Consider the following 12,271-nt stretch of genomic DNA (forward strand, 5'->3'; position numbering starts at 1 on the left):
GCTGAGCGTGGTGCTGACAACACCAAGTCAAGGGTTAAGATCCCCTTACCCGTCATCTTAAAAAAAAAAAAAAAAAAAAAAAAAAAAAAAAAAAAAAGATATCTCATTCTCACACCTCTGGCTCCTAAAAGAACACTTCTGACCCAACCTATGGCTTTTCCTCTGACCCATCTGTAGGCATGGACAGGAAAGTCCCCCCTGAGGTCTAACTTTTCCTCCTGCTTCTAGAGATTAGTAGATTGTTTTTTTAAAAAAGCAACAAAACTAAAGCCACAGCTGTTTTCCATGGACATGGGCTTTATTTGGGGACTGTTGGGGGAAGACAGGGGAGAGCTAGGACTGGGGAGGTTGATGGGGGTAGGGGCTTCTCCTTGCTTTTTAATTTAGTGCATGTTGTCTGGAGGTTAGGATGTGTGAGAATAGCTGTAGAAGTGACAGGAGAGGAAAAGAGAAGATCATAGAATGGACACTTTCCTCAGGGAAGGAAGCCAAGACTAGGAAATGGGGACTGGGGGTGGGGAGGGAAGGTACCTTTCATATAAGAGATTCAACCAAGGTCATTGCTTGATGCCAGCTTCCCTAACCCTCACCTGCTCATCCCAGTTTCATGCCCCGTTAATCTCTCTCAACTTCCAGTGGAGATGAGGGGATGAGAAGGGGGAGAAATGGTGATACCCTCCTGCCCTCCATCTCCCCCCCTCCAGGAGAATTGCTCACTCTTCCCGCCCTGACCTCCCAGCCAGGGTCAGGAGGCCAGGAAGGCCAGGTGCAGGCAGGGGAACAGTTGTGTCCCTCACTACCCCTCCTCACGCTGTCTGCCCCACCCTAGCCCCTCACATAAGGTTGCAGCTCTTGGCTCGATCCTTGTCTATCTCGCCCTCATTCCCCCGGTCTGGCCGTCCTGACAGCTGAGCAGATCGCTGCAGTCCCCGGCGTGAGTCAGTACGGCGCAACTGCCTATGGCCACGGCCAAGGGAGGCCACCGTGGCCACATGGAAGACATCCCTGACGCTGCGCTCAGAGGACCGGGAGGAGCACTCCACGTAGGACACGGCCCCCACCTGCTTGGCCAGCACAGTGCCCTGGAAAAGAAGTACAGGATAGAAAGTTATGAGGCTTAGCCTGCAGCTCAGCAATGGTCATGGAGGCTGCGGACTGCGGTTGAGGGTCAGGGATTGGGGTCAAGAGATCAGGTCAGAAGTCAGAGGCCATGGCAAGGGATGGGCCAGGTAGGATGTTTTCAAATCAGAGACTGAGGGGGAAGAGGTGAGAGGTCTAGGCTGGGATTAGGTCAGAGGTCAAGGGTCCCACCTGCTCATGCGTAACAGGGATAAGCCTCTGCTTGGACAGCTCCCTCAGTGTGGCCAGGTCGGTCCGCATGTCCAGTTTGCAGCCAACAAGCACAACCTTGGCATTGGGGCAAAACTCCTGAGTCTCCCCCTGCCACTGTTTGAGAGAAGAAAATGGAGTTATGAAGGGGCAGAGGGACTTACAGAGTGAACCCTTGCTCCATGCCAGGAGGCTGCCCTCTCCTCACAGCATGTGGAAGCCATGTATCTCTCTGGACTCTCCCACGTGAGGAAGGAGGTGGGAATGGCAGGCTTGGGTTGAGAGCAAGATGGAGTGAGAAAGAAGGGGAGGGAGGAGAGGTCTGGGGTGGGGCTGTGGGGTTGGGGAACCTCCTTCCTCCTCAGTGGACATGAAGGGTGTGCCAGCCTGGAACCTTCCCTTTCCCATACTGTCTCCTGGGAACAGACCAACCCCTCCCTCACCCTCCCCTCCTCTGCTTGGGAACTGGGGCTGCCCTAGCTGACTTCTGTCCTTTCACCACAGGCTTTTCTCATGGAAATAGGGGCCTCTGACAGGAGGCCACAGGGCTTTCCTGAGCTCCAGCATCAGCACTCCCATCCCCTCCACTGGGGCTCCCACACCCAAGGAGATGGGGAGAGCAGACGAGGAATCCCTTGAGGACTTCTCCCTTCTTTCCCCAGTCTACCCCAGCTGCTGTGTCCAGTTCTGAGGACTGGTTTTCAGGAAGTGAGAGGCTGGGAGGAGTTGGGGTGGGGAGGAATAAGAGCTTCTGCCTCTGTCCAGCTGACAGTCATGCCCCAGCCATCACCCCCTCCTCCTAGCTCATGTTGTGTTGGGACCATGATGTCTGGACCCCCTCAGTCTAGCTGCCCCACTTCCCCAGGCTCCCACCTTCTTGAGGACACTGTCCAATGTTTCTGGCCGGCTAATGTCGAAGCAGATGAGCACAGCGTCGGAATCGGGATAGGCCAGAGGCCGGACATTATCATAGTAAGAGGAACCTGAGGGAAGACAGGGAATGAGGGGACAGATGGGGCTTAAGTGGATGGGAGGCCTGGAAGGGAATGGGAGACCTTAGAAATCCTGGACAAGGGATGCTGAAAGCAGAGAATGGAAAAGAGCAATCATTAATGCCCCTCATGGAGTCTGTTTCTCCAAGGAGGGGAGCAGGCACAGGGGACATGAGATGGAGGGAAACAGCTCTCTGCTTCTCTCCGGGTTTCTCTAAAAGTAGTAATTCTTCTATTCTGAGTTTTGGACTCCTTTCAGAAGCTCTTGAAATCTACTGACATTCTCAAAACTTTGCATGTGCTTTCTGAACTTTGACAGAGGTCTTCTAAAGCCCTCCAGGGAACTCCTATAAAACAAAAAGCAAAGCCCTACCCATTTTGTGGGGAGAGGAGCAGGGGGCAGGGGAAGAACTCACCCATCCTCTTGGTACTGGATCTCAGGTTCCTCTAGTTCAGTCTAGAGAAACACTCCCCTTGCCTACCCCTGTCACCCAAGAAACTCTAAATGTCTTTCCTAAACCCAGTCCCATCTCCTAAGAAACATGTTCCAAAATTTCCCAACTTTCCCAGGTAGACAGATTCCAGCTGAGAGGCTCAGCTACTAGGCTTTCTCCTTCAGGACAAAGTTTTCTGACAGGATCAGGAAGTTCTGCCTCAGTTTCCCCGGTCTTAAGCAGAAAATTGATTTTCCTTCCTCCTAGAATTGGATGGATGGGCTGGACCGACCTAGAACCTAAGGGTCTAGCCAAGGGAGGGGTCAGGGTGGGGGGCCTTAGAAGTCAGGATGACCCCAAGGGACTTGGCTACCTGAAGTGTCCCACATGTTGAGCTCAATGCGGCGCTTGTCGATCTCAAAGCTCGCGGTGTAGTTCTCAAACACGGTGGGGACATAACTCTGCAGACACAGATGGGTCAAGATGAGATCCTCTCTCCAGTACTCACCCCAGACTCACTCCCGCACCCAGCCCAGCCCAGTCCCTGGACAGAAGTGGGTCTGGGTTGGGCGAAGGGGAGATCCCAGGAGCTGCGGAATCTCTGCTAGGCTCCCAAACCTCCTTCTTGGTCCCTCCAGTCCCTAGTTCTTCCCCTCTCCGATGCCCAGGACCTCCGACATTCCCCCAACGCTTCCTCTGGTTCTTTCCAATCCCATCCATCTCATCCGGCTCCCTAATTCCTCCCACCTCAACCCTCTGCAGTCTTCCCAGACCCCCCAACGCCTCGCCCCAATCCTCCGAGCCCGTCTCTCGTCCCTGGTAACCTAGGCACCCATTTCCATCCGCCCGCCCGGCCTCTGTCGCCCCACCCCTGGCGGCCTTAGCGCCCCCTCCCAAGATACCGGCCCCTCACCCCAGGGTAGGCGTCCTTGGCGAACACCTGCAGCAACGCCGTCTTGCCACACTCTGCATCCCCCACCACCACGATCTTGCAGCGGCCGCTCTGCCCCTCCATAGTCCCGGCTACGCGCCGGTCCTCCACGTCGCCCCCCTCCTGGACCCCGCCGCCGTCTCTGCCACCGCCTCCCCAGCCGCTGCAGCTGCAGCCGCTTGGGCGGCCGACACCGGCATCTCGCGGGCCCGCGCGGAGCCCCCACCAGGGGCCGTGGCCCCCCCTCCGCCCCGCCCCCAGCTCGCCCGCCGAGCCTTCGGCCCCGCCTACCACCCGCGCAGTTGGGGGCGGGGCCCAGAGGATCTGGGCGGAGCCCGGGGGAACCAAGGAACGTGAGCCGGGTTCTAGCGGAGTGACCTAAGAGGCCCGTGCTAGTTTGGGGCAGGCCGAGCCGAGCTTACTTGACTTCCTTGGAGATGGGGGCGGGGCGGGGTTCGGACGACGTTCTGAGGGGTAGGGTGGGAGCGGCAGGCGCGCGAGGCTGGGGCGGTCTGTGTGCTAGTGCGGACACGCGCGGTGGCAGCCATCCAGTTCCTGAACACAGGGGGCGCGAGATAGAAGGGGAAGGAGGAAGTCTTTTTGGTTTTGTCTCCCTCCTTCACTCTCATGTCCCGGCAGGGGGTTTTGGGGAAATGAGAGTATGGACTCCAACACACCCATCTGGACGGTAGTGACATCATAGCTTTCCGTCCCCATGGCAACGGGCGGCCGGGTCTGGGGCTGTGGTGACTTAACGGTGGGCCTGGACTATCTGGAAAGCGTGGACTGCGTTCCTCCAGCCAAGCGCTGGGTGGAAAGTTTTGGAGGAGCTGCGTCCCCTGGTGGATGATTGGGGAGACGGAGATGGGGAGGAAGAAAAGGAAGATAGAACTGCCAGAGTAATCGCCCTGCTGCAGTCAGAGCCAAGGCCAAAAGCCATTTCAGGCTGACAACAATCAAACCAGTGTTCAGCATTTGCGTGACATCTTTTACCTTCTAAAAGTGATTCCTTAAATCGAGAAACTCGATTTAACTTTATCTTGTTCTCAATAACTAGAGCACGCAGCATAGCATCATCAGCATTTTACAGAAGGGAAAATGAAGTACAGCGTTAACAACCAAAGTCAGAACGTTTAAAAGTCTCGGTCTCCATGCTCCTGGCTTGCCACTGCAAGACCACGGTGAATAAAGTCTGATCCCTGCCTGGGTCTCCCTGAGGGTAGAGTCAGAGTCTGTGGCAGTACTTGAGCGGGTTGTGGTCTACAGGTGGTTGGCTCCCCAAATCTGATGTAGGCTCACATTTTGGGATTGTCCTTCAGACTGTCCCATAGTTTTAATTTGTATAAGGTTTATAATGAATAAGTAAATTAAATCGTAGTCTGCATGACCCCAAGAATGTCCTCACGCATATCTTCCCGACGTCCCTTGCTTTACTCCCGTTTCGCTCTCTCGCAGCTTGCGCAGCCGTGGCCCTGGCCCTTTAAGGTGGCGCACGAAGCCCCGCCCCCGGCCCGGCTCCCCGCCCCGCCCTCTGGCGACCGCGGCGGAGGCTAGTGCCCACGCGCGCCCCGCCCTCCCCAGCTGTGTACCCTCTGTCCAGCTGTGCTCGCACGTCGGGAGTTCCAGCCATGTCCGCCGAGAGAGAGGCAGCCGAGGCAGCCACCGTGGTAGCGGCGGCCGAGGCAGCGGCTGTGGAAGACGCCTCTTCGCAGCTCCCGAAAGCTGAGGCAGCGAGCGACCCCCAGCCGCCCGTGGCCTCCGAAGGGGCGGGGGCCGCCTCGCCGCCGCCGCTGCGCTACCTGGTGCTCACCGGCTTCGGCGGCTATGACAAGGTGAAGCTGCAGAGCCGGCCGGCCGCGCCCCCGGCCCCCGGCCCCGGCCAGCTGACACTGCGCGTGCGGGCCTGCGGGTTGAACTTCGCCGACCTCATGGCCCGGCAGGGGCTGTACGACCGGTTGCCGCCGCTGCCCCTCACTCCGGGCATGGAGGGCGCGGGCGTCGTGATCGCCGTGGGCGAGGGAGTCAATAACCGCAAGGTGAGCGGGCTAGCTCAGGGCAGGGCAGGACAGCGCAGGCCACTGGGCAGCAGGGCACGAATGGGCGGGCGCCGGGGGTGTGGCGGGGCGGGGGTAACTAGTACGGACCCGGGTGGACAGGCATGGAAGGCATGGGAAAGGAACTTAAGCGTGAAGCTCTTGGAAAACGGATTTACTTGGGGGGTGTGGAGTGGAGAGATGGAATTATTGCCCCTTCCCCAACCATTTTTAGTGTGGCCGCCTCGCAGAAGCGCGGCTGGGGGGTATGGGGGAGGGAACAATAAGGCTCCCAAGCGCATGCGCACAGTGACCTTTTAAACCCCCACCCCCAGTAAAACCACACCTGTGCCCCTGCCCACCAGACATCTCCGGGTAATTGTGGTCTGTGACCCTAAGCGACGGTTAGTGCCGCTTTCTCCGAGGGAGCTTGAGGAGCTCTGTAGTCGGGGTTGGGCGGGGGCGCAGTGGCCGTGCCAGAGCCCTAGTCACATGCAACCCCGTGGTCTGTGGGGGTGTGACGCGGCCCCTCCCGGAGCAGGGGAGACACGCCCATCATGGAGAACTGGAGAAGGCTCCCTCCGCTCCTGGCCTTTCACCGACAGTCTGGTCTTGGGGCGGGGGAGGCGGGATTGAGCCTCCAGATCTTTGTCTTGGTGTCACTGTTTCCCGTGACTGCAACATCTCCTTCTCCTATGACTCAGCCAGCGGGCCACAACCTCGGCCTGCCCTTGGGAAAGTCCGGGCGGAACCCGCCTCTGCCTTCCTCGCGGAAGACCCCCGCCTCAGAAACCCCGGCAGTGCCGGAGGTTTGAACTGGGCTGGGGAGGTGTGGCACCGTGAGCAGGTTGGCCCAGCTCTGCCAGTCTGTTTCCCCTTCTCGTTTATCGTCAGTCTTGGCCGCAACCGCTATTCTGGAGAGTTCCAAATGACCAACTTTTTGAGAGACGTGGGATGAGGTCTCTGCATGTCGTTTGTTTAGGAGGTTCTTTTCAAATAATCGGGACCCTGCAAGAGAGGCCCCTTAGATGCAGTCTCTGATGCAACCTTCTTCTTGCCTGACTTGCCAGCTCCAGATGCCGGAGTTGGATTTGTTGGATTTATCCTACATGCAAACAGCACCTCCTCAAAGAGCTTCTCCCTGAATTCAGCTCTGGCCCCTCCTCGCACTGACTTCTAAATAATCCCACTCTTGGGAAGGTGCTGAGAGGAATTTGGCATGGGGGGCGAGATTGGGAGGGAGTTGTAGTTCATGTTACTGCTGAAGGCCACCCACCTAACCTCCCTTCCTCACACTTTCCGCCTAGTAGATACAGGATATCCTGTCCAGGGCAAGAATCTGATGTAAGAGCCTGGATTCTGTGGGTCCTCCCCTCACTCCTCTCTCTCCTGATGTCTGGGCTGGGGAGGGATCATGGCCCTGACCTGTGATGGACTGAGGGTTAGGCATGAGCCAGGGTAAGTGAAACTTGTTCTGGGTCAAATCTGGGGCTAACACGACCTTGACTGACTGCTGCACTCTCCCCAGCTCTCCTGGGTTGTTTCTACACCTGCTAATCCTGAGTCCTTGGGTGGAGGGCTTCTGTTCCTCAGACTTCATCTCAGACCAGAACTTTCAGGAAAAGAGCCCAACCTGTCCTCAGTCCTCCTCTTCAATGGAGTGTGGAGGTTTGAGGACACAAAAAAGGGGGGTGAATGGAGTCCCATCCCCCTTCCCCATGGATCTTAAGTCTTGTTAATATACAGAATTCCCAGGGACCAAGACGGACCTGGTTTGTCCCAGAACAGCACCCACTCCTCCCTCTCTGCACTCTTCAGAGAGCAAAAAGAGGCCTTCCTTTCTCCTGAGACTCCCCTCTTTTCCCTGCCCTTCCCTTGACCCCAGTTGCTAAGCTGTTATCTGCCCTCTTTCCCTCCTGCAGAGAGGCTCTGGAAGGTGGCCCAGAGTGGAGGAAAAAGCCTTTTCCTGGTGGTTGGGACTGTGTGGCAGTCCTTGTCCATCACTCCTCTTGCACCATCTCTAGGTGAATGTGTGTTCTAGGCTCCCAGTGGTGGCTGAAATAAAATTTCTGAGGTGACTACACCCAGCCCTAAGTGCTCAAAGACCGTTACCTGTGTTCTGGTATGGTTCTTACCACATGCAGCCCTCTTCCTTCAGTTATTTGATTGTGTGACTTCCCCTCCTCACTGCTATTATGGTTATCGTTATCATTAGCTAACATTACTAAGTGCTTACTATGTGCCAGACATTGTACTTAAAAATCACTGAATGGGCCGGCCTGTGGCTCACTTGGGAGAGCGTGGTGCTGACAATACCAAGTCAAGGGTTAAGATCCCCTTACCAGTCATCTTTAAAAAAAAAAAAAAAATCACTGGATGATTCTTTTCCGTTTAATGCTCATAACTGCCCTAATTTACAGATAAGAAAACGGGGGCTCAAAATGGTTAAATAATTTTTATATTGCCTAAGGTCACACTGTCAGTAAACATGGAACCCATTTTTGTAACCGAAGCTGTTTGATCTCTTCAGTAACACTTCATGCTGCCCTAACTGTAAGCTTCTTGCATTCAGGGATCTTACACAATGGCGGGTTGTAAGATCTGTAAAATGGAGATAAGGATAGTATCTACCTCAAGGAGCTGATATAAGGATTAATATGAGGGTACTTCAAAAAGTTCATGGAAAAATAGAATTAAAAGATAATATAGGGCTGGCTGGTTAGCTCAGTTGGTTAGAACACGGTATTATAACACTAATCTCAAGGGTTTGGATCCCCCTACGGCCAGTCACACATTAAAAAAAATTTTTTTTTTTTAAAAACAGGCAATACAAATCTTTCCATGAACTTTTTGAAGATCCCCTCATATATAAAGCATTTGGAATAGGGCCTGGCCCTCAGCAGGCACTTAATAAAGATAAGTTGCTATTGCTCTTGATGATGTGATTATTATTATTACCATCACTGCTATTGCTGCTTCTACTGCTACTTTGTCTCTTCCATTCTTCAAGGCAGGGGACCGGGTGATGGTGTTGAACCGATCGGGGATGTGGCAGGAGGAGGTGACTGTGCCCTCAGCCCACACATTCCTGATGCCTGAGGCCATGACATTTGAAGAAGCTGCTGCCTTGCTGGTCAATTACATCACAGCCTACATGGTCCTCTTTGACTTTGGCAACCTACGGCCTGGCCACAGCGTCTTGGTACACATGGCTGCAGGTGACAGGTCCCCTCCCCTTATACCCCCGCCTTACCCCACCCAGATTTCCTTCCAGGCCCCTTCTCTGCAGCCTGTCTGGATTGTTGGTCATGGCAACACCAGGCAGGCTGCCTTGGCCTGTGATGCCCAGAGGCTTCTGCACTGTAGTTGCCGTGGTAACATTAAGGCACCAGGTCCAGACTGGTGTGCTATCCTTAGCAATGTGTCTTCCCCTCCCCCTGGTTCTCAATCATGGAGATTGGACATGGGCCCCCATATGACCCTAGGCAAATGAAGGTGACAGGCTGGGTCCTTGGGAAGCTAGAACGGAGAGTGGTGGCTGGGTAACCCCATAGCTCCTCCTACACATGGGTGTCTTGCTGCAGGAGGTGTGGGGATGGCAGCCGTGCAGCTGTGCCGTACAGTGGAGAATGTGACAGTGTTTGGAACAGCCTCAGCCAGCAAGCATGAGACACTGAGGGAGAATGGGGTCACGCACCCCGTTGACTACCACACAACTGACTACGTGGATGAGATCAAGAAGATCTCTCCCAAAGGTGCGGGGCAGAGTATGGGAGGGGGTGGGGTGGCACAGGACAGGGAGGGGTCTCCTGATCTGTGGATCTTAATGCTGTTCCTGGGTTCCCCTGCTGTTACAGGAGTGGACATCGTCATGGACCCCCTGGGCGGGTCAGATACTGCCAAGGGCTATAACCTCCTCAAACCCATGGGCAAAGTCGTCACCTATGGTGAGTTAGTGGGGATGGAGAGAGAATGTTAGGGGCAGGGGAGTCTAAGGGGTGGGATATAGGGGCCCATGGCTTTTGAACGAAGAAAAGTCGGGGACTTGGGTGCTCTGTATACAGCATCAAGGTTAGGAACAGTCTGGTATATTAGTGCTCTGAATACAGGTGCTCTGTAGAGAGCATCAGGGTTAGAAAAGATCCTGTATGTTAGTATATAGCATTCAGATTGCTGCCTCCTGAGTGCCAGCTACTTTCATGGTTTGTCACAACTTTTCATGTGAGTCATACTAAATTCAGTATTCTCTCTGTGCTCCTGTTTGGGGATTATTCCTGATCAACCAGTCTGCCTTCCTTCTGTCCTCCCTCCCTGGGCTTCTTGGGCAAGAAGCATTTTCATTTAAAAAAGTATTTCACAGAAGAAATAAACAAACAAAGATTAGAGCACTTTTTGAATCAGCTGGAGTTGGTCTGGGCCTGGTAACCAGCATGTTGGGGATTATCCTGACTGTCGCTCCCTGGCAATGATGCGGATAATTGCAAGGGACCACAGGGAGCAGACGAGCATGGATTCAGACATACAAGGATGTGCCGGGCACCTGGATTCACAGGCTGTCACTTGTCCCTCAGGAATGGCCAACCTGCTGACGGGCCCTAAGCGGAATCTGATGGCCCTGGCTCGTACATGGTGGAATCAGTTCAGTGTGACAGCTCTGCAGCTGCTGCAGGCCAACCGGGCTGTGTGTGGCTTCCACCTGGGCTATCTGGATGGTGAGGTGGAGCTGATCAGTAGTGTGGTTGCCCGCCTCCTGGCTCTGTACAACCAGGGCCACATCAAACCCCACATTGACTCGGTCTGGCCCTTTGAGAAGGTGAGTGCGGTGACTTTGCAGGGAGAGCCTGGGTAGAGTTCATGAAGGCTGGGGTTCCCAGGGGAGGATTCCTGGGGATGAGGAGGGCTGCCTCCTTTCGACTGGCTCTTATTGGATGGGGGCCGGATAGCACTGGGTGCAGAGTCTTCTCTTTCTCTCTAGGTGGCTGATGCCATGAAGCAGATGCAGGAGAAGAAGAATGTGGGCAAGGTCCTCCTGGTTCCTGGGCCAGAGAAGAACTAGGGTGTGGGGCTGTGGGACCTTGAGACCTGGGAAGGGAGAGGTTGGTAAGCCCTGTTCTGCTGACCATCAGACTCCCATTTCAGCCTCTGTCATGATGCTCTGCCTTCCCTCCCCTGAAGGTCTTTGTGGTGATGACTGCTCCCTGCCCCATTCTTTCTCTTTGGTCAGGGCTGCCCCCTCCCACTTCCTGCTCTTAGAAGAGGTTGGGAAGTGACCACTTGGATGTCTGGGCCTTGCCAAGGGGACAGGGAGGGTCAGAGGGAGGCCAGCTGTTTCCTGCCCCCACCCTTTCCCTGGGCCTGCTGTGCTGCTTTTGTGCCAAGGTTAGCCAGTCCCTCCCCATCCTGCTCAGTGTACTTCCGTCTCAGCCTTGTCTTCCCTCCCGCCCCTGTTCTACCACCTCCCCAAAGAACTGAAATGTCAGCTCAGGAAATGGGGCCAATCTGTGTGAGTTGAGCATGTACCTGTCTCTCCCTAGCGTCCCTTCAGCCCAGGCTGACCAGCACCCACCTCTGGGCTTCACTAGTCCCCAATCTTGTTCTGTCTCCAGCTTCTTAAGCACAATTGGGCTTTTTCCACCTCCTGCTTTTCTGCCATTAACCAAGGTTGCCTCTTACAAGGGCAGGAATCAGATCTACTCCCGTAGGTCATGGCTCTGGGAGGGATACAGAGCCACACACCTTCACCCCCTTCACTGAGTTCTCTGGATTTGTTCTCAGTGCCTTAGCAATGGAAAACCCATGCTGGTCAGGGGGAGGGGGTTCTGTGTCCCACCTCCTTCTCCACCCCTGTACTCCCCAGTGCCTTCCTTGTTTTGGTGGACCTGGGGTTTTACTCCTCCCCAGTCTCACAACACTGCCAAAAATCTGTGTATGTGCCAGTGGGAGGGGGGGCCAGCCCCTAGCCCTGGGGTCAGGGCAAAAGCAGCTGCCCTCATTGTGGCCCATGCCATGTCCTGTCTGTGTCGGTGGTTGAGGAGAAAGAGGCGGAAAGCTTTCTCAGCCTCGCAGAGAAGTGTGCCATTTACCAGCCGGAGCTCTGAGAGGCAGTTCTGCTTGTTTCTTGTTCTGGGACCAAAGTAAAAATCAATGCACATTCCCCTTGCAGTCAAGGGAGGCCCCACTGCCTTCTCAGAGCAAGGGAGGCAACTTTTCAAACTCAGCCCCAAACTTTGTTTACATGGGTGGGGAGATGGAGCAGGGGAATAAAGACAGGGATAGGTAGTTTCTGGGCTGCTGGAACCAAAGTGGGGACTTCCTGGGGTGGGGGTGTAACCCCTTCTGCCTGCTGAGCTGGGATTAGGGAGGGTTACTGCCACAGCCATTGCCAGTGGGAGGTGGGGGGACAGGCTCAGCCTCTTCATTGTCTAAATGAGGCCTAAACATGTGAGTGCGATTTCTGCTTTTGTGTAGCCCACCCCATTACCACAGCTGCCTTTGTGTTTGTGTCAATAAAAAGCCAAACCCTGGATCCTGGATACTGCCTCTGAGAGTGGA

The 12,271-nt window shown here is 55.0% G+C and overlaps 2 protein-coding genes across 2 annotated transcripts; one reads left to right on the forward strand and one right to left on the reverse strand.

Annotated features, from left to right (window-relative positions):
• Positions 1-290: 290 nt before the first annotated feature.
• Positions 291-3,770, reverse strand: RND2 (Rho family GTPase 2). The gene is made up of 5 exons (XM_063112436.1): positions 3,669-3,770; positions 3,129-3,216; positions 2,203-2,312; positions 1,312-1,446; positions 291-1,082 (listed from the first exon to the last, which is right to left on the reverse strand). Exons 1-5 carry the CDS (start codon positions 3,768-3,770, stop codon positions 834-836), a joined length of 684 nt encoding a protein of 227 aa, XP_062968506.1. The 3' UTR covers positions 291-833.
• Positions 3,771-5,220: 1,450 nt separating this feature from the next.
• VAT1 (vesicle amine transport 1) lies at positions 5,221-12,245 on the forward strand. The gene is made up of 6 exons (XM_063112421.1): positions 5,221-5,722; positions 8,730-8,937; positions 9,304-9,474; positions 9,577-9,666; positions 10,291-10,532; positions 10,695-12,245. Exons 1-6 carry the CDS (start codon positions 5,315-5,317, stop codon positions 10,773-10,775), a joined length of 1,200 nt encoding a protein of 399 aa, XP_062968491.1. The 5' UTR covers positions 5,221-5,314; the 3' UTR covers positions 10,776-12,245.
• Positions 12,246-12,271: the final 26 nt, after the last annotated feature.

The sequence above is a fragment of the Cynocephalus volans genome, chromosome 10 (assembly GCF_027409185.1).
Source record: "Cynocephalus volans isolate mCynVol1 chromosome 10, mCynVol1.pri, whole genome shotgun sequence".
Taxonomy (NCBI): Eukaryota; Metazoa; Chordata; class Mammalia; order Dermoptera; family Cynocephalidae; genus Cynocephalus; species Cynocephalus volans.